Source organism: Monodon monoceros, unplaced genomic scaffold (genome assembly GCF_005190385.1).
Source record: "Monodon monoceros isolate NGI ecotype Baffin Bay Population unplaced genomic scaffold, NGI_Narwhal_1 Super_Scaffold_10, whole genome shotgun sequence".
Lineage (NCBI taxonomy): Eukaryota > Metazoa > Chordata > Mammalia > Artiodactyla > Monodontidae > Monodon > Monodon monoceros.
In genome coordinates, this window is record NW_021703766.1 from 33,836,364 (window position 1) to 33,856,333 (window position 19,970).

Below are 19,970 nucleotides of genomic sequence, written 5' to 3' on the forward strand. Positions count from 1 at the left end.
GGGACCCCCAGTGGTCCCTGGCTGGTTCTCAGGGTGCCCAGGGCCCCCTGATGGCGGGGTGATCCCCACAGTCCTTCCCAGGAAGGAGAAGAGGCAGCCTTCTCTCTGAGGTTCTTTCTGACTTGCGTGCTGGCCGGGGACTGGGGCTAGAGGGAAGAGACCCTCCCTCGCAGGTGTTCTCAGGCTGAACCTCTGTCAGCTGGCCCTGGGGAGCCGTGAGGCCCGACAGCCCTGACTCCTGAGCTCAAGAAGCCTGGCTGAGAAGGTAAGAAATGTCCTGTTCCCAGACCTGGCAGCCTGTGGGCAGCCTGGCCCCCCAGGGTCTCTCCCCTCTCCCTTTTTTCTGGCAGTGGACTCAGCCAGCTGTCCCCTGCTCAGCGCTTTCACAGGCATTCCCTTTTTGCCCTCCCGTGTGGTGGTTAAGAGTCAGGATCTGTGGTCAGAAGAGCTGGGTTCGAATCCACGCTCTGCCGTTCCCCGTGTGTGTGATTTGTGTGTGGTCCTGAGCCTTGGTTTCCCCCTCTGCAAAGGGGAGGTATCAACTGTATCTCCCTCATAGGCTTACTGTGTTGATGGGATGGGAGGATGTGAAGGTAGAAGGGTACCCGCGGTGACAGCATCACTCAGGGTGCAGGTGGCCTGGGGTGGGGAAATTAACTGTTTTCTAATGATAAGCAATAAAGATTGAGTGTTTTGTTACTGTCTCTCTTTGCTCATAGAAAGTTCCCCAAGCCCATATCTTGGGCTCAGGGACTATGGCATATGGAGGTGTGGTGTAGTGGGATCAACCGGTGTAGGTGTACCCTCTTCCTCCTGATTTGAAGAAGTTGTTGGCAGGACGGACTGGCCCCATCATATGTTAGGTTGTACCATTTGAGATTGCCAATTTTTGGCTTTTTTGACCTACAAAGATGGCAACTTCATATGGTTCAACCTAATACTTATCACACAATAAACAGTACGGTAAGCATGTCCCCTCCCCCTACCTGTGTTGATATTCAGAGTCTTGTTTCTTTGAAACCAATTAATTCATACATTCACCATTTACTGAGCACTTACCGTGTGTCTGTACCAGGGGCTGGGGAAGACAGTACCGAGCCAAACCAACCACAGCTCCTGCCCTCATGGAGCTTATGGGGTGTGTTCCAGTGGTCTATTGCTGTGTAGCAAACCACCCCCAAACTCAATGACCTAAAGCAACAATTATTAGTTTGCACACTTCGGTGGGCTGACTGGACTCAGTTGGTGGTCTCACTTAGCATTTCTTGTAGAGTTGCAGTCACATGCCAGTTGGGGCTGCTGCCTTCTGAAGGCTTGTCTGGGTTGGATGTCCGAGATGCTGCACTCCCGTGCCTGGTAGCGGGCGCTGGCAGCGGGAGCTCAGCTGGGGCTGTCGACTGGAGCACTTACAATCTCTTCATGTGGCCTGGGCTTCTTATAGTAGGGCACTGGGTTCTCAGGGGTCATGTCCCAAGAGACCAAGAGACAAGTGGGAAGCTGCATTCTAGTTTCTGTTACATTCTAGCGTTCGAGGGAGTCACCAAGGCCAACCAGGCCAGAGGGGAGTTGTGGAGGCGACTCAGATACCTCTTCTTGATGGTTGAGGGCAAGGTCTCCCTCCACAACAGCACATGGGATGGGAGGTGTTGTTGCTGCTGTCCTGGGCAAATGTGGCTGCCACCAGAAGGCAGAGAGTAAAAAATCAGCCTATAAAAGTATAAGTGAACTTTGTGCCAAGTGCTCTGACAGCGAAGGGAAGGGAACTATGGGGAAGAAATGATGGGGACCTGTGTGACCTTGGTGCTCAGGCCCACGGGGAACAGTTACGGCAGACCTGGAGTGTGAAGAATCCCTTGGCTAAACAAACTTGAAGTTCAGGGGATTGAACAAAGGTCTGTGGGGCTGTGGAGATAAGTGGGAAGTCAGAGAGGTCAGCAGAGCCCTTGCTGGACTTTGGGGGCTGCAGCCAAGCCCCTGCAGATGGCCTTGGAGTGTTGGCAGACTCCTGAACACTCAACTCACTTTTCCATTGAAGCTCTGCTGTGGGGAGACCGTGTAGCAGAGTGCTTAGAGTCAGGAACAACTGTGTTTGCAACCTGCCACTATGGCCTTGCTTAAGCATTGTCACCTCACAGAGCCCCGGTTTCCTCACCCCTAAAATGGGGCTATGATGGTGCTCAACCTGGCATGCAACTAGTGCTCAATAAATGCTAGCTGCTCTTGGTGGACCCCTGGGCAAAAGGATGGGGCTGTGCCCATTGGAAAACAACTAGGTTGTGAGTTGTCCCGGGTGGAGCGTGAGGCCGGGCAGGTCGGGACCTTTGTTAATGGACGGAGAGGCTGGCATTTACGGTGCCGATTCTGTTTCCTGTCCCGCGCTCATGGCCCTGGGGGAGAGGGCCCTATTCAAAATTGTTTACTTTGGGCCTTCCCTGGGTGTCCCCCGGGAGAACTTGTGTGGGGCCGGAGGGAAAGGCACCAGCGGTCCGTTTTCGGGACATCCTTCCCAGCCCCGGTGGAAAAGAAATGAGCTCTGCTGACTTTGCCTTGTGGGCCCGGGTGGTTGGAGGGACCTGGGGGTCAACTGTAGTTCAGGCCCAGCAGGTCACCACGTTGGAAACATGAGGCAGCACTTGGGATGGGGGCTCAGGCAGGGCTGGTGGTGGCCGCTGGGCTCTGTGTCCTCTGTGCTTGCTCAGTGAGGACCCTTGAGGGACCCGGGGGCTGGCTGAGGGCAGGACGTGGGCCAGCAGGGTCACCCCCGATGAGCCAGAGACGGGTCAAGGTGCTCTCACTAGGGCCCCGGGGGCTTACTGAGCAGCTGCTCAGGGTGGGCCTGGGAAAGAGGAGATCCAGAGGGTGCTCCAGGGGGGCCTGGCACCCTCGGCTCTGTCCTCAGGGCTCCCACCCCCCGGCCTTGGGAGTCTGGGGCTCCGATAGGCCCCGGCCTGGGGAAGGGCACGCAGCTCCACATCAGAACTTGTAGGTTCAATCCCTTGTGTGGCTTTGGATGGCCTCTCAGAGCCACAGTTTTCTCATCTGTAAATGGAGAAATAACACCATGTACTCTTTTTTCCGATTTAAGGATCAGAGACTGGGGGCATAAGAGTGCCTTACAGAGCAGAGCCTTGAGCTGGTGGAGGGCTTCCTGCTCTAGAGGTACTGATTCTGATGACGCAGCAGAGGGGCCCCCGGGGACTGGAGCTTCAGGGACGTCCTGCTCCCTAAGACTCCTTCAGCCCACGTGACCCCTGGGACCTCAGGTGATGAGGTCCCCATGTCACCTGCCCCTCCCCCCTCCCACCCCTTTCTGTGCAGCCACCTTGCCTTCCCATTAGGAGACAGCGGCAGGGGAGGTGACAGTTTCTTAAAACAGATTTATACTCTTGGATGACTTTATGGGTTTTTGCCTTATAAAAACCCAAGAGTTGACATTCTGATTTATCTACTCCTGAGTCAACAGGATGTACCAGATTTAAAGAGATCAAATGCATTGTACTGTTTGTGGTTCCAGTTGTGGATTAGATGAGCTATTATGGAAAATGCTGCCAAGTAAATATGGCAAAAAAAACAACAACAAGGGGATAATTTAAATATGTCTATTAAACTATGTGTTAAGTAAAGTAGCACAGGCGTGGTGCTGAGCATAACTTATTATCTGGAGAGTTGGTGTGGTAGATAAAGTGGGAATTATGGTTCTTTCTCCCCCCCTTCAGAACATTTTTTTTTATTATTATTATTAAGGGAAGAGACTGTAAACTAGGAATTTCAGAGACGGGCGCTTGCCTGTGTAACCATGGTTGTATGATGATTTATAATATTGAAGCCTCCAAATGATAGTTCTCATTTCTTTGCTTTCTCTTTCTTGCTGTCACCACAGCAGCAGATCAGATTTCCTGAGATAAATATGCTGCCTGACTTTTAATGGGATTTCTGTATTGCCGGGAGTTGGCATGTTCTGATGATAAAAGAACCTAAAAATTGTACATCCCTTAATTGGTAAGAAGAGAGATGTTTTGATGGGCCACAAATGGAAACATTGATTTTTACTGCCTCTGTGCAGTTCCAAGCGGCGTGTCATGCCACGTTCGCCGCCACGGAAGGCGGCAGCTGGCTCTCCAATGAGCTGATTTGTGTTTGTAGGTTGTTGCTGTCAGGTGCTTGGAGGTGCATGTTCTGTGCAGATGGGAGAAACAGAGCCCTTATAACATTATCTATTACTGAATAGAAATATTTATAGGACTGTGGCTTCGACCTCGAATGAAATGCATTCTTTGCTTCATTTCTCTTTCTTGCTTTGGCAACCAGTCCTTGGGGGTTTAAAGGTTGTGTGCTGAAGCCTTTTCCTGTAACTGTGATGTTATGGGCGACACACACACACACACACACGTGCATACACACACCTTTGCATATGCGTATATGTTTGCATCAATACTTTACACATAATAGAGATTTCTCTCTTTAGTTTAGATAAATGTTAGTTTCTGCACAGATAGGTCTGTTTTCCAGGACAGACTGTGGGAAGAGACAACAGGCACTTTGATTTTCCAGTCCGAGTCTCTGTATTTTTTTTTTTTTTTTTTTTTTTTTTTTTTTGGTTTTTTTCTCACTGTTGTGGCCTCTCCTGTTGCGGAGCACAGGCTCTGGACGTGCAGGCTCAGCGGCCATGGCTCACGGGCCCAGCCGCTCCGCGGCATGTGGGATCTTTCCGGACCGGGGCACGAACCCGTGTCCCCTACATCGGCAGGCGGACTCTCAACCACTGCGCCACCAGGGAATACCCGAGTCTCTGTATTTTAATGGGCAAGCTTAATCCACTGACATTTATTGGGATTACTGATATATTTTGTATGTAATATTTACCATGCATTTTTTTGCACTTTGGTTTACAAGTTTTTGTTGGGTCCTATTAATCGCTCAGATTGAGGCTGTTCTCCATTTCCCCCAGCTGTGCAGGGAAGTGCACTAGGCAGGAGTCAGGATGTCGAGGTGAGCATGTGTAGGGTGCTGGGGATGTTGCATCCTTCCGTCTGGAGGCCAGGTGCCTTACCTATGAAAGGGCAATAACAGAGTTGGCCCTCTTTGCGGGCAGGGGTCAGAACCATAAGATAGCTTGAGCCCCCGTTTAGCTCTAGGATGTGTGAGACTATGAAATGGGGCTATGTGTGTGTATTTGTGCTTTGAAAATGCACAGAGCGCTATGCAAATGCAAAGCATCGTTATCATGATCATTAACTCACTTTTCTGTACAGTTCAACAGCTGGTCTGTGCAGTGCTAAGCACAGAATTGGTATTTTATTTTAAAGAAGTTGGTCAAATGATTCCAAGCCTGGTTCTCACTGTCTAGGCTGATACCGGGGCACAAGTGAGCGCTCAGGGGCATTTTAAGCAGCAATTTGACTATCCGTGGTCCTGCAAACACATGTGCTTCCTTGATTCCAGAATCAGGACATCTTTGCAAAGAACTGAGCCAACATCTCCACATTGGGAGGCATGTTATGTGGAAGGTGAGCCTGGCTAAGGGATCTCCCAGCTCTAAACTTCAAGGCTTCGGGGGAAACTAAAAGTTCAGGTGCATTAGGAACAACTGATGGAAACTCTAGAGAAATGTGTGAGAGAGCTGGGTTTTTTAGGAGACAAAATGCTAAGGTATTTTCACCTCCCTGATGGGTCATGACCCCCAGCATCCATGCACAGAGGGAAGATGACAGGACATCCCTCTAGAAGATTTGCACCAAGAATTAAATAATCTAGCTGAGAATTATGGCACCACATGCTACAAAAACCCCCATATTTTAATATACTGAGAGGTGTCAAGAAGAATGGACCCTGGGAAGTAGAGTAATTAAATGTATCTTCATAAATGCAGGGTGATTCTTTTAAAATCCTTTCCCAAGACCCCGTCAGCTGACATGGACTGTATTCTTCCTGTTGGCAGGAGGCCTAGAAGGAGAGCCAGAGTGTGATCGAAAAACCAGCCGTGTGCTGGAAGACAGGAACAGCGTGACAAGTCAAGAGGAGAGAAATGAGGACGATGAAGACATGGAGGATGAGTCAATTTACACCTGCGATCACTGTCAGCAGGACTTCGAGTCTCTGGCAGACCTGACGGACCACCGGGCCCACCGCTGTCCTGGAGGTAATGCTAAATAGCACCGGGATTCTGACAGGTGGTTATACGGATAATTGGACATAGCAACAGCTTGAAGCCTCAAGTGAGATTAAAGAATTAATAATGTAATTTTACAGTTAATGTCATTTTATTGTGGTGTCTTGGGTACCCTTTTAAATAAAATTAAAAAATGAAAGCAACAGCTTTCCAGCAGGCAGGAGTTAGGCAGAGGTGCCCTGTCCTTGCTCCCCCAAACTGCATTCCATAGTATGTGGGCCATAAATGGGTGGGTATGCACCCCGGATTTCTGGAAGGCCTTTTGGAAACCCAGCAATTAAGAGGTTATTAGTGCAAAGTTAAGCAGCTTAAGTGTGGAAAGCTGCATGAAGGAGTGAGCTCCGAAGCAGGGCTTGTGATGGGATGGGGAGAATTTCAAAGGCCAAGAAGTACCCCTACAGAAAGGAACTCGGTTCCACCTCCACACTTGGCCTTCTGCTTCTCTGGGTAGGAGAAGGGTGGCTGGGAGCAGTTTCTGACTATAGCAGTTTGACTATAGCCCTGTGTTCTATTTACCAGCTGCCTCAGAGAAGGTGGGCAAGGCCACAGTATATAGGAGCGATTTAAGACTTGACGAGTTGAGTGTGTCTGTGTGTCTGGGATACGTGCGGTGTGTGGGGTGGGGGAATGGGGGCATGCATATTCCCGGGAGTATGGCAGCCATGCAATAGGGATAGGGGTTGACGTGTTTCCAGGCTCTGAGCAGGGAGTCCAGAGCATGTGTGTGCCTTAAACAGCTATCCTGAGACATCTCCGTCTATTGTGATTGTTCGTGAAACCTTTTGGATGCCGGTTTGTGGGAAGAGGACCTAAAATCTCAGACCAATATTCCAAGGAGGACCCAACACCTGTTTTGCGGGGGGAATGTGCTGGTAGGAGATAGGTTGGGACTCAAAGCCTTGCTTCCCCTGCCTTTCATGCCATCTTGGAAGATTGAAAGCCAAGTGTTTGTGGAACTTTGCTATGACTTTTCCTCTAGTGTCATCTGTACCCGCACAGCCCTGGGTAGGCCAAGTGTTCATTCTCGCCCTCTAGAGGGAATAAATACCAAAAACAATAGACCCGGCAGGACTCCAAGTTTTGAACTTTTTGGGGCTCAGCAAACCAAACCACAGTTATTTGGAATTTGTGATATTTCAATCATTGGCAGAGGCAACGGCCAACTTACAAGCTTAGAATCAGAATTAGAAGGGACTTATAGGGTTGGCTTTTCCAGTCCTCTTATTTGCTGGGGGGAAATACTGAGGCTTTCAGAGAGAAAGGTGACTGCTTAACCGAGGTCACATAGCAATTTGGTGACAGAGCCAGGACCTCCTCAGAACCCTGGGCTATGGACTCTCATTCTTGGACCTGAGAAAACAATAGATGCTAATGTAGCTCTTGATTTAGCCAAGAACTGAGGTGAAATCTTAAGTATAAAAGAGTGAAATATTGTCACTTACTTTAAAAACAATCCGTTAATTGATCTTCTAATTAAAAGCTATTCTCTTCATATTCTATGTGAAAGAATACACTGTTCTCATCTAGTTGTTAAAGCAGGGCCCCTCAGGACCACTGCTAAGTGACGCTTTGTAGAGTCTCTGCAGCTCTTGGAGTGAGGTCCTACCCCTGGCACTACTTAGGCTGTTCCTTCCTCCAGGTTTTCAGAATCAAGGAGATTCTCATGTCTCTTACCACACTTTTGAGAATGGTGGTACTTCTAGGTGGAGAAGGGAAAATGTGAGACTTTAGGGCTGTAAATGGGGGTCTGTACTGGAAATTATAAATGGTAGCTAATTGTTCTTCAGTCCTGGGCAGGACTCTCTTCCCAGTGGCGGTCTCTTCACTCCATAGCCTCAGACTTTGGCTGAAATCATGGCAGCCCCATTTGCAGGGTCTCAAGCCATCTTTATTGATGCTGCTGGTATCCACCGATGCCCCTGCCTGCTTCCTGACAGGACCCCACTAACAACCCCCACTGGTACATGGGAACCAGGAATATCCCCAAGCCCTGGAGCATTGGATGGGAGTCAGAGATTCCTTGAAAGAGTACAGGAAACGACCTCGTCTAATAGCATCCCCAAGAAATTCATTACCACCCAGTAAAGGAGTGACCCAGCGTGGGTGAGTCTCCCTAACATGGGAGAGATATGTGAGGAGCTATTTTCCCCCAGTTCTTAGAATTACCCAGGGACAGGATACACCTTTGGGAATTGTGTGCATATTTTCAAAACCAGTCCCTATCTAGGACACTTCCACATCCTTGGATTGTGCAGTGGTTTTCAGACTGTGTTTCCAGAGGTGTCTCTGAGGCTCTTGGGGTCGGTATTGGGGCCTGTCTGATTGAGGGGGCTCTGACACCCACTCCAGTCAGAGCTATCACCTTAAAAAGTCTGCTTTATACATTGGGCTATAGTGTAAGATCTTTAAACATTGGCTTCTACTTTAAAAGTTTGGAACTGGTACAGAAATGCAACAGCAGGCCCTCCCAGGCCAGCCTCATGGGTCTGCTGGACGCTCATCATTGATCACCCGGTCGCAGTACTAGGGATGATGCAGGTGGGCATTGCTGTCCCATGGAGCGTCACTCTGGAGGGAAAGGTGGACGCTTGGTAGCCCAACAAAGACCATTTCAGACAAGGATTTCAGAGAAGGCCCTGCTCTGCTGAGGCCGGGAGGGCTCTGGGTGCTTGCAAGATGTTTCTGAGGGAACAAATGAGTCTTGTTTCAAGGGAAGGCGGGACGTCCCTGCCGTTGAGGATTTGGGCCCTGAGGGCAGTGCCACCTGTCCATCGGAATCTGGCTTTGGGTGTGAACGACACTCATGCCCCGAAGAGGGCTGCCCTCCCGGAATGTGAAGGCGGCACACCCCTCCCCAAGCAGGGTGCCTGGGAAGCCCAGCCCTTCCAGATGGTCAGCGTGTTGGGAAGAGGCTGTGTGTGGGGGGGTGGGTGTGTTTGTGGGGACCATCTCAACTGTGGTCCTTTTATTATTATTCTTTTATTGAAGTATAGTTGATTTACAATGTTGTGTTAAATACTGCTGTATAGCAAAGTGACTCAGTTATACATATACATTCTTTTTCATGTTCTTTTCCATTAGGGTTTATCACAGGATATTGAGTATAGTTCCCTGCGCTATACGGTAGGACCTTGTTGTTTATCCCTTCTATATACACCGGTTTGCATTTGCTAATCCCAACCTCCCAGTCCATCCCTCACCCATCCTCCTCCCTCCTGGCAACCGCCGGTCTATTCTCTACGTCCGTGATTCTGTTTCTGTTTCATAGATAGGTTCCTTTGTGTCATATTTCAGATTCCTCGAATGTGGTCCTTCTTTGAACTGCTCTAGCAGAGTGAGCTCTGGGCTCTTGCTGTGGCAGTTGGGGTGTGGGTGAGGACACTGCCTTGTTCCATCGGAATCTGGGAGAGTGGTGTGAGGTCTGAAGTTTCTGGGGTGGGGATGTGGGGATGCTCTTCATGGACGGGGAGCCTCCTGCTGGAATGACAGTGATGGTATTCATCAGGAAGCCCCCAGGTCCCCCAACCTGGAGCTGGGACTGTCTGCACTGAAGAGCCCTCATTTCCAGAGGTTTCGCTGTCCCTCAGCAATAGTTGGCAGTGCTGGGTCCAGGAGGAGTCGTTGAAGTGTGGACCTCAAGAACTCAAGACAAGTCTAGCGAGACCTGATCATATTTCTCTCTCTCTCTCTCTCTCTGTGTGTCTCTCTCTCTCGTTGTCTCTCCTTTGTGTCTGCGAGAAACCGACCTTAAACCCACAAGGTATCAGACATTGCATCTTTATGACACACAAAATGAAACAAGCAAGAACCAGTTCTCTCTGCCGATGCTCCCACCCCCAACAGCTGTATGATTTCTCTTTGTTCCCCTCCAGCCCCTGCCCACAGGATAACAAATGTTTACATGCTTGGAGTCGTGGGCACTTACCGTCTTCTATTTGGCATTTGTTACTGAACATTTTCTGAGTGGCTTCCCACGTTGCCACATGGTCTTCTCCATTTGGGGAGCTCTCGGTCCACATACTATAAAAATATTAAATGTCGACTAGCGGCCAGGAGACCAAGACCTTTGCAGCAGAGTAGATAAAGTCTGACTCGATGTGTGATGGGCTTGTCTGTTCCTGATGGAGAGTCGTTTGTGGGCACCAAGTGGGGAAACGTTTGGTGGCCGTCTGAAATGATGATAGAAAGTCTCATTAATTTTGGTCCTACCAACTTGAATAACATCGGGAACAGGGAGTGAGCTGAAGTTTACGTTGACACAGTTTGTGCAGTGTTGGTCGAGCACCTTTGGGCCCTATAAATGGTTGCAGGGGAGGTTTTCCATCATTTTCTAGGAGCCAGGAGGATGTCAAGTGCCTTAGAAAGTATCTCTGGGAACTTGCTGGGGCACCGTGGAAGCAGACATGAGAGGTTTGATTTACCCAGGGGCTGATTTCAATTTTTCACGTGCTCATTGAAGCAGGTCACCCGTGGACCTTCAGTCTGGATTCAGGTGGAATGTTTCCCTGTGTCCTGGTATAAAAACTACCTTTTGGGCTTCCCTGGTGGCGTAGTGGTTGAGAGTCCGCCTGCCGATGCAGGGGACGCGGGTTCGTGCCCCGGTCCGGGAAGATCCCACATGCCGCGGAGCGGCTGGGCCCGTGAGCCATGGCCGCTGAGCCTGCGCATCCGGAGCCTGTGCTCTGCAAAGGGAGAGGCCACAACAGTGAGAGGCCCGCGTACCCGCAAAAAACAAACAAACAAAAAACTACCTTTTAAGGATACTCTGTGATTCATACTGAGAGCACATCGGCCCAAATTAATGAGGCTGACTGCCTGAGGACATTTGGGTGCTGCATCTATGCCGCTATCATGCTTTAGACCCACCTTTCCTAACTGTGTCGGGAGCAGGTGTCAGCAGGGCTGTGCCTTGTGTTGGTCTCGAAACAGCCTGGGTCCCCAGGGCTGGAGCACCGGTGGCTTTTGCAGGTACCCGGCCTCTTCGCCGAAGGCACTGCTGGCATGATTTGGGGTTTCATTAGAGGTGGGGAGAGGCAGATGGAGTCTCTTTAGAAACAGGCTTCTCACTCTGGGCTCCAGGCACTTGCTCCACAGAATACGAATTGCCATCAGGACCAGGTAGGAGCCTTGAAGTATGCGGGGTTCCTGCCGCCCTTCGGGACTTGAAGGGGGCTGCAGTCCTGACACTCTTCATATATTGAGCACCTGTCACGTGTTAGGCTCCATGGGACTCGCCCTGGAATGTGCCCCCTGCAGCCCCCCCGTTGCTCTCTCTGCAGCCCCTGCCCCACTCAGTCCCAGTGCTCACCAGATTCTGTAATTATTCCGTGATCATTTTCGATGTGTTTATCACCCATCTCCCCTGCTACTATCAGGCTTCATGAAGACAAGAGTCATGTCTGTTTTGCTCCCTGTTATGTCTTAGGCCAATACCTGGCACACAGTGGTGCTTAATAGATGCTTGCTGAGTGAAGGAATGATCTCACCTTGTCTTTACAACATCCCAGCGGGGAGGTCCTATTTTTCTTTTCTTTCTTTCCTTTTTTTTTTTTTTAGAATTATGGGACTTCTCTAGAAAGAGGTGACAAGCTGTTGATTTTTATTATTAAAAGAAATTTTTTGGCCACGTCACGGTATGTGGCATCTTAGTTCCCCTACTAGGGATCGAACCCGTGCTCTCTGCAGTGGAAGTGCGGAGTCCCAACCACTTGACCACCAGGGACGTCCTGAGGTTCTATTTTTCATCATTCCTCCCCATTTTGCACATTGGACCACTGAAGCTCGGAGGTAGGGGATCTTGCTCAAGGTTACAGAGCTGAGCTGAGATTCGAGGTCTCGACAGCTCGTGCTGAGAGCACAGATTGGGGACGGTGAGCAGTTTCTAACTAACCTGCAGACAACACAGCTTTTTTGAATGCTCAACTTTAGAAAAAATAAGAGGGGAATTTGTTCAAATAGCAACAGCAAAAAATGTGCTCCTTGTGGGTTAATTTCACAACTCCCCAGCACCCTCCCCCAGCTGTCCCCCTTTCCTGAGGATTGGGACCAAGGAGTGTTTCCCCAGCCCTTTCGGAAAGGCAGACCCTCCTTTTCTGGCAAAGGTGAGATGCTGCTGTGTAAAAAGCTGGGTGGAAAGTTAATTACACCCTGGTTTGTTCAGCTGTGGCCAGAGTGACCTGTGGGCCCTAATTACAGGGCTGGGGCTACATGGAGGCTGGCACCTTTGCCAGCCTCGTTCCTGTCCACCGGCTGGCCAGAGCTTGCCTTTGTGCGCCGGCTCAGGCCCTTTCTTGCTCCGACAGTGTGGGTGGGGCCCCTCCCTGCCTTATTGCTTGGGGCGCCCCTCGTACTGGTTCCATTTGGGCGAAACAGAGTGGGCGCAGGCCAGCTGCTGGGCGATCACTGCCAAGTACACAGGTGCAGGGCACGCGTTTCTTCTCCCCGTGGGGAGCGTGCACAGAGCCTTGGTGTCAGCCGGCGTGTCACAGGGCAAAAGGCCAGGGGACTCGAGCACAACTAATACCCCCACATCAAGAGCTTTCCTTCTTGCCAGCAGCATCTGGTCAGAAGGCATGGAGCAAGAAAGTCCTACTTACGTTAGCTACAGAATGTGTAGGACCAGAAGCAAACCCACGGAGCATCGTTCAGATGTTCAGAGCGGACAAAGAAACAGAATCAACTACTGGGGGACCCAAAAGAGGCTTAAATAAATGACAAGGTGGACCTTGTTCTTGAATGGAAAGATTCAATATCATAAATACATCAATTTCTGCTAAATTAACCTGTAACTTAATGTTAGCCAATAAGAGTGACCATAGGAGTTATTTAGGAATAACTGATTCTAAAGTTCACCAGGAAAAATAGGCATGCAAGGATAGGAAGGATAGGAAGGGAAATTCCGACAAAGAGGAATGACAGGAAGGGCTGGCAACTAGATCATATTTTATTTTATTTATTTATTTTAAATTTATTTATTTTATTTATTTATCTTTGGCTGCGTTGGGTCCTCGTGGCTGCGCAGGCTTTCTCTAGTTGCAGCAAGCAGGGGCTACTCTTTGTTGTGGTGTGCGGGCTTCTCATTGCGGTGGCTTCTCTTGTTGTGGAGCATGTGCTCTAGGTGCGTGGGCTTCAGTAGTTGCAGCATGTGGGCTCAGTAGTTGTGGCTCGCGGGCTCTAGAGTGCATGCTCAGTAATTGTGGCACACGGGCTTAGTTGCTCTGCGGCATGTGGGATCTTCCTGGACCAGGGCTCAAACCCATGTCCCCAGCTTTGGCAGGTGGATTCTTAACCACTGCGTCACGAGGGAAGCCCTAGATCATATTTTAAAACATGTTCTGAAACTGTAGGATTCTAAGTGGTGGGGGACAGATTGGGGGAATGGAAAAGAGACCAGGAATGGATCCGAATGGAAATTAGGTGTGTGAGAAAGGTGTTATTACAGAGCAGTGGAGGACAGATGGATCACCTAGTAACTAGGCTTGGGATGGCATGGTGGCCATCCTGGAAAAGGAAATTGGATCCCTCCTGCATCCTAACACCAAAACAAATCCCAAATGGATAAGAAATCTAAACATAAAAAGAAAACTTAAAAATACTGAAAGAAAACATGAGTTTTTTTAAAACACAATAATATTATCAGAGTGGGGAAGCCTTTTCTAAATATAACCCTAAACCCAAAGCCATAAAACAAAAGACAGAAATATTCAACTACATTAAAATAAAACATTTATGCATTGCCAAAACTGCAATAAATCAAACCAAAGACATATCACAGACAAAAGATATTTCCCTTAATGTGTGAGGAGCTCCTACCAACACTAAGAAAACATCCAATATATCAACAGAAAAGTGGAACAAAGGCCAGTCTACCCAAGGCCAGCCGCCCACTCAGATTGGTTAAAGCCCACACTGGTCTTTAGATATTTTGAATATCTCCCATGTGCACAGGACAGAAATGGAACCAGAGAAAGAAATTCGAGAGGGATTGTAAACAGGAAGATTGAGAACCCCCTTTATAATAAGAGAACTGTGAATTTAAACCACAGGAAAACACCACTCTTAACCCATCCGATTGGCAAAGACCAAAATGTTTGCCAGCCCATTGTGCTGGTGTATCCCTGAGGCCAAGGCTTGGGTCCTGTTCTCTGTATCCCCAGGGGCGCCTTGGCCTGTGGTTAGAACACAGAGTAGGTGCTCAATAAATGTTTGTTGAGTTTTTCCCCAGGAGGCTAGAACCCCCTTGAGGGAAGAGATGACCTCAGTAAGGTAGACGGTGCAAATGTCATAGATGAAGGACTCCGAGGTATGAGATAGCAAAAATAAAGGTTCCAGGAAGTGTGCTGGGACACAGTAGGTCTTCAGTTAATGTGGAATCAGAAGGGGAGTTAGGGAACGAAGAGATGGTTTATTCATTCAACAAATATTTATTGAGCATATGCTATATGTAGGGACCCTTCTGGGTGCCGGGGATGTGGGAACTACTTATTTGAATAAAAGTTAACTCATTGGGGAAGGCACTCACTTCACAAAAGCATTCTTTGACTTGTAAGATGAAGCACAGTAGGTGCCCTTGAAATAGCTAGCTGCCTTCCCCAGTGCCTTCAGAAGGTGTTTCCATGTATCGAGATGTCATTCCCACAGCTCTCTGTGAAGGTACTCTGTGTGTCCGCCTGCTGGCACATTGCTATTTGGGAGGGTGGGTGACTGGCTAGCCTGTGTCCACCTGGCTGTTGGCAAGGGTGGAACCTTCCCTAAATTGCCTGTACCCTGCCCTCTGAGTTCCCCATTAGAAGGTGCCTGGGAAGGCAGCAGGCTGCGCGGGACTGTGGCTCTGTCTGGGCAGCTGTCCCTGGCTCCTCACGGTGACACGGAGAGGAACTGTTTTTCAGAGACTGGTGTTATCATTCCCCTCCCATGAAGCCTGCGGGTCTACACACTGTGTCCCCCTTGCCTCGATTATGCAGAGCAAGAGCTGCTATCGCATGGTTGGGCCTGTAGGTCTCTCCAGAATTAGACACCAAATCCAACAATATAGAAGGCAGGGGTCAAAGTGGGAAGAATCCACATTTCTTTTGGTTTCCATGGGAAAATAAGTGTCTCTGTGTATGCCCTGAGGTTTCAGAGGGCTTTGCAAAGGGGAGGGAATCTCTTATTTTTTCCCACGTAGCCGGCTTGATCACTGTGATGACTTTCTGGATCATTGTGCCCAAGGGTGGGTCAGAGTGGAATCCAGGTGTGGTGGCTGACACTGGACATGTTTCTGCTGCAGACATCCCTGGGCTGAGCCTCAGTGAGTAGACCCTGGAGCTGCTCTGGGGGAGTGGGGAGGACTGTGCTGTTCCTCCCAGGCTGGACCTTTCCTGGCAGCTGCCAAATCTTCCTGTTGTTGGGCCCAGAATGTACACCCAGCAGGACCTCAAGGTCCTGGGAGGAAAAGAAAACCCCACACTGGCCCTCAGGCTGGTTGCACACGTATTCCTGGTGTAGTCTGGGTCTGGTCTGCTGTCATCCATTGCAGCTTAGAAGATTCCAGGGGGTACACGTCACGTCAACAAGTAGTGATGCCGTACCTACTGTATTGCCAGGGCTGCGTGTGTGAGTGTGTGTATGTGTGTGTATGTGTGTGTGAGAGAGTGACAGAGAGAAACAGAGAGATCGTGAGCGAGTGTTCCCAGCAACAAGGAATGTATGATCTAGCTGGAAGATGACGTCACCATGGTCCTTTTGGCTGCCTGGCACATAGTAGGTCCTCAGTTAACATGCTATCTGCATAACGACTCAATTCAAACTGACAAGTAGAGAAAAGCAGATTCACTGGCTCAAGGAACTGAGAAGTAAGGCTGGCTTCAAGCATGCTCCTCCTCCAAGACATGCCCCATGCCCCAGGGTTGTCTGCAGAAACCCCATCACCACGTGTGCAGGGGCAGAGGTGTCTCAGCACCTCTGGGCTTCCACCCTCCTGACTCAGCCTCACCAGGAGAAAGAGCAGCCTCTTTTGTTTTTGTTATTGTTTTTGTTTTTTGTGGTACGCGGGCCTCTCACTGTTGTGGCCCCTCCTGTTGCGGAGCACAGGCTCCGGACGTGCAGGCTCAGCGGCCATGGCTCACAGGCCCAGCCGCTCCGCGGCATGTGGGATCTTCCCGGACCGGGGCACGAACCCGTGTCCCCTGCATCGGCAGGTGGACTCTCAACCACTGCGCCACCAGGGAAGCCCTAGAGTAGCCTCTTTTGAATTATCAGGACACAAGTCCTAAGGTTGAGTTCTAGTGGAGCAGCCATGACCAAGGCTCACCCCGAAGGCGCCACTGTGTCTGGGGGAGACAGATGTGCCTATTAGGCAGGCCCCTGGTTGGGGAGTCGGGGGCAGCTCCATACAGAGCCCTGGGGCTGAGCATTGGAGTTGGGTTCCCCAGGATGGTGACCAGGAAACATGGACGTCTTCTTTAGCAGGAGGGAATTATATGCAGGTACACATGAGGGAGTGAAATAGTTTAATCAAATACCAGATTGACAGCTACCAATGATCAAATCCATTCATTCTGCTTTTGATAGCTTCTAGTCATCTCATCCCAGAATTTTAGGGAGGCAGATTCCTCAAATATCATGTAGCTCAGAGGTTCCCAACCTTATTCTCAAGCCCGTATACTCAAACACAGCCAGTGTATAAAGCAGATGGATGCAGAGCGCTCTGCTGAAGAGTTTGGGGGATTCTGAGCTCTGCCTACTGGCCTACCATCCCCCCTGTCCTGTCCCCTTCAACCTCCTAGAAGTCCCAGGGCAGCTCTTCACAAGCCCCAGGCAGTCTGAAAGCACTGCTTGGGCCGAGCTCTTTAATGAGGGGGGGACTTCTCCAGGGTCACATGAGGAGGCGGTGGCAGAGCCAGTGGCCCCAGGGGGTATGTGATAGTTCGTAGGAGGCAGTACAGCCCCTAGGTGCTGGCTGCTGGTCACACACATGTTCTCTGATGGGTGCCCCTTTATGCAGGCCCTGGCTGTCCGTGAGGCCACCCCATACTAAGCTGAGGTCTCCAGACCCACAAACCTTACTCCACTTGGACTGGGTATTTTCTTTGCTTTGTGTGGAGTGACTTTGGCCCTTGAACTGTTACAAACTTTGTGGAAGTTGTGCCCCCTCTTTGGGGGTCCCATAGAAGCCTGCCTACCCTCTCTCCCGCAGACCTCTACCTCTTGGTCCTGTGGGAGCGGAGCTCTGGGAGAGAGGTGTGTCACGCCCTCGTGGCATCCACTGGCTGCTGGGCCTCCCGGGACATCGTGCGCAGGCCTTGGGCCAGGCTGGAGCGCCCAGGCGGCCATCGGGTTAGTTAGACAGTGTGGAGAGGCGGCCGTGAAATCAGTCAGCTGTGCTGTATACCTCTGCAGCTTCCTTCTGGGACACCCAGTGTTACCAAAAGTCACATCTTTCACCAGCGTTGGGGGAAGGAGGGTGCAGCCAAAGTATTCCGGAGTCACAGTAACAAGATTTTTTCTATATTCTGTAGGTATTTCAATAATAAGTTTTTTTCTCCAATGTGTACATGTACGGTTCCAAAATCTGAGTGTTACTGAGCAAACTCAGGGCCAGTTATGTGGAGCTTTTGTCAAGAGTCACAGTTTTCCTTTCGCATCAAGAGCTACAATTTCATCAGCCCAGCACTCCTTGCTCCTTATCACTTTTATCACCGATGGTCAGGATACACAAAGACCAAAGCCCCTGGGAGAGGCCCTGGTGCTTTTCTCCTGGAAGTGCTGGTGCTAATTCCAGATCCTGCTGGGCATAAAGATCTGAAAATTGTGTTCCCCAAATCATCAACTCGGTTTCCTCCAATTTGAGGTTTGAAAAGCTTTGAGAAGTGCCTGTAGGTGAAGATGGGAATAGCCTCCAGCTGAATCCTGACCTGGTTTTGGGGTAAAAGAGACAACTAGAGGGGAATTGTTCTACAATAGTCCTTTATTGTAGCTGAAAACTATTGATGACCTAGTCCCACCTCCCTTAGTCTACGACCCCAGGCACCCAAAAGAACAAAAGCAAACTACTGGTCAGAGGAAAAATATGTTCCTTAGAACTTTAGCAGCCCTGGTATGTATTCATTCATTCATAGAGTAATTTTTTTTAAGCACCTACTATGAGCCAGGAACTTGTCTAGACACGGGGCATAGTGAGTGAAACAGACAACCGTTCCTGCTCATCTGGAGCTTACATTTTATGACACCTAGCACTCACTGACTTTGGCCAGGAGATTTTTTAAACTGACCTGTTTGTAGTTACTTTGTTCTACAGAATCGGTTGGTGTCCTCTGTGGTGTCACTACGGTGTGAGCAGTGTGAGAGGGGAGGACAAGTAGCTGGTTCACTGACAAACAGTTAGTGTGCTCAGAGGCTGTGTCAGCAAAGCAGAATGAGGAGGCAATTGCTCTGTCCCATGCGTTGCTGGAAAGACCACGATTGGAGAGGGGTTCAGGGGAAGAGGAAGAAGGGGAAGCCTCAAAGTCATGCTTCCAAGTTGGGAAGTTAGGATTCTTGGGGGCCAGTGTCAGAAAACCAAACCCTAATTTGCTTAAACCAAGTAGGGGGATTTATTGGCTCTTATAAATAGACATTCCAGATGTAGGACTAGCTTCAGGTACGGCTGAATCCAGGAACTCTGGCGAAAGCCTTAGGACCTAGTCTTCTTGCATCTTCTGGCTCTGATGAGTGCTGTGTTGGCTTTTGGCTCAGGCCAAGTGAAGTGCTCTGAATGGCAGACCCAGAGATGTTCTCCAGAGGAAATCAGGGTGTTGTCAGCAGAAGATGGGGGATGGGATGCTGTCAGGCAGAAACAGCCCAAAGAGAAAAGGAGCTTGGGCCGTTTAATCCCAGGCAGCAAAGATCCCAGAGTAGGTGACCTGACCTCAGGGATGGGGAAGAGCTTGGCCAGTCCCACCAGTTCAGCTGGTGTCTGTTCCTGTGATGGTGACCAGTGGTTATTTTTACTGTCACCTTTGGATAAGATGTATTAATGGAGAGAGCTGCCCAGTGGAAGCTCTGGTCAAAGCTGTGCGCCATAGCAGTGGGGAATGAGACACCCCAATGCCTCTCTCCGTCAATCTTGGTACTCCAAGGGACAGAGCCAGGACCAATGCTAGAAGCCACTGGGACACCCATTCTGGCCATATATAACGAGCAACTTCCTGGTGGCAAGAGCCTTTAAAAGCCTGGAGATGAACACGTCAGATGACGGCAGGCGAGTAGGATTGGGGGAGGGGGGCGGGGTCAAGGGGCTGGCACTGGTCCGTTTTTCAGGTTCCTCCAAACCCCAAGATCCTACGATTGGCATCCCTAAAGCGACACCCTAATACAGAAAAATAAAGAACATTCCCAAACAAAATGAGGAACCAACCAAATTTATCTGCTGCTGGCTTGGGTGTGTGGTTCAAGGAGTGCAACCAGCAGGGGACCAGCCTTTGTCTCCTCGGGCTCGTACCCCCACCGTGGCCTCGCCTGGCCATGTAGCTGGCGTGGCAGGGACTGGGAGAAACCGCTTCGGTCCTGCGGCGAAGGCTCGGGGGATGTAGGGACTTCGGAACAGGAAAAGAGCAAGGAAATCTGAAGTTTAACTCTGGCACTGGTGTAAAATAAAGCCAAACTATTGGTTGAGCGTTTTGGCAGTGTTTTTAAACACTGTGTGTGCCAGCTCAGGGAAAAACTGTACAGGGGATTATAAAATGCTTCATTTTGTGTTAAACAGTTTTATTTTGGAGTTGACTGGTTAGAATTTGGCTGCCTTTGGAAATGACATCATTGCTCTGCGGGGGCATCTGGGAAG

The 19,970-nt window shown here is 49.8% G+C and overlaps 1 protein-coding gene across 6 annotated transcripts in view; it reads left to right on the top strand.

Annotated features, from left to right (window-relative positions):
* The window catches only part of ZNF423 (zinc finger protein 423), a 284,391-nt gene that overhangs the window by 57,458 nt on the left and 206,963 nt on the right, over positions 1-19,970 (top strand). For 5 of the 6 annotated variants that reach the window (XM_029209172.1, XM_029209183.1, XM_029209154.1 and 2 more), the window contains one exon: positions 5,939-6,139. In XM_029209172.1, coding sequence (XP_029065005.1) covers positions 6,043-6,139 — 97 coding nt within the window. In that variant the 5' untranslated portion in view covers positions 5,939-6,042. Of the gene's footprint in view, positions 1-5,442; positions 5,508-5,938; positions 6,140-19,970 lie in introns of all 6 variants that reach the window. The other variant, XM_029209128.1, reaches the window with a different exon arrangement.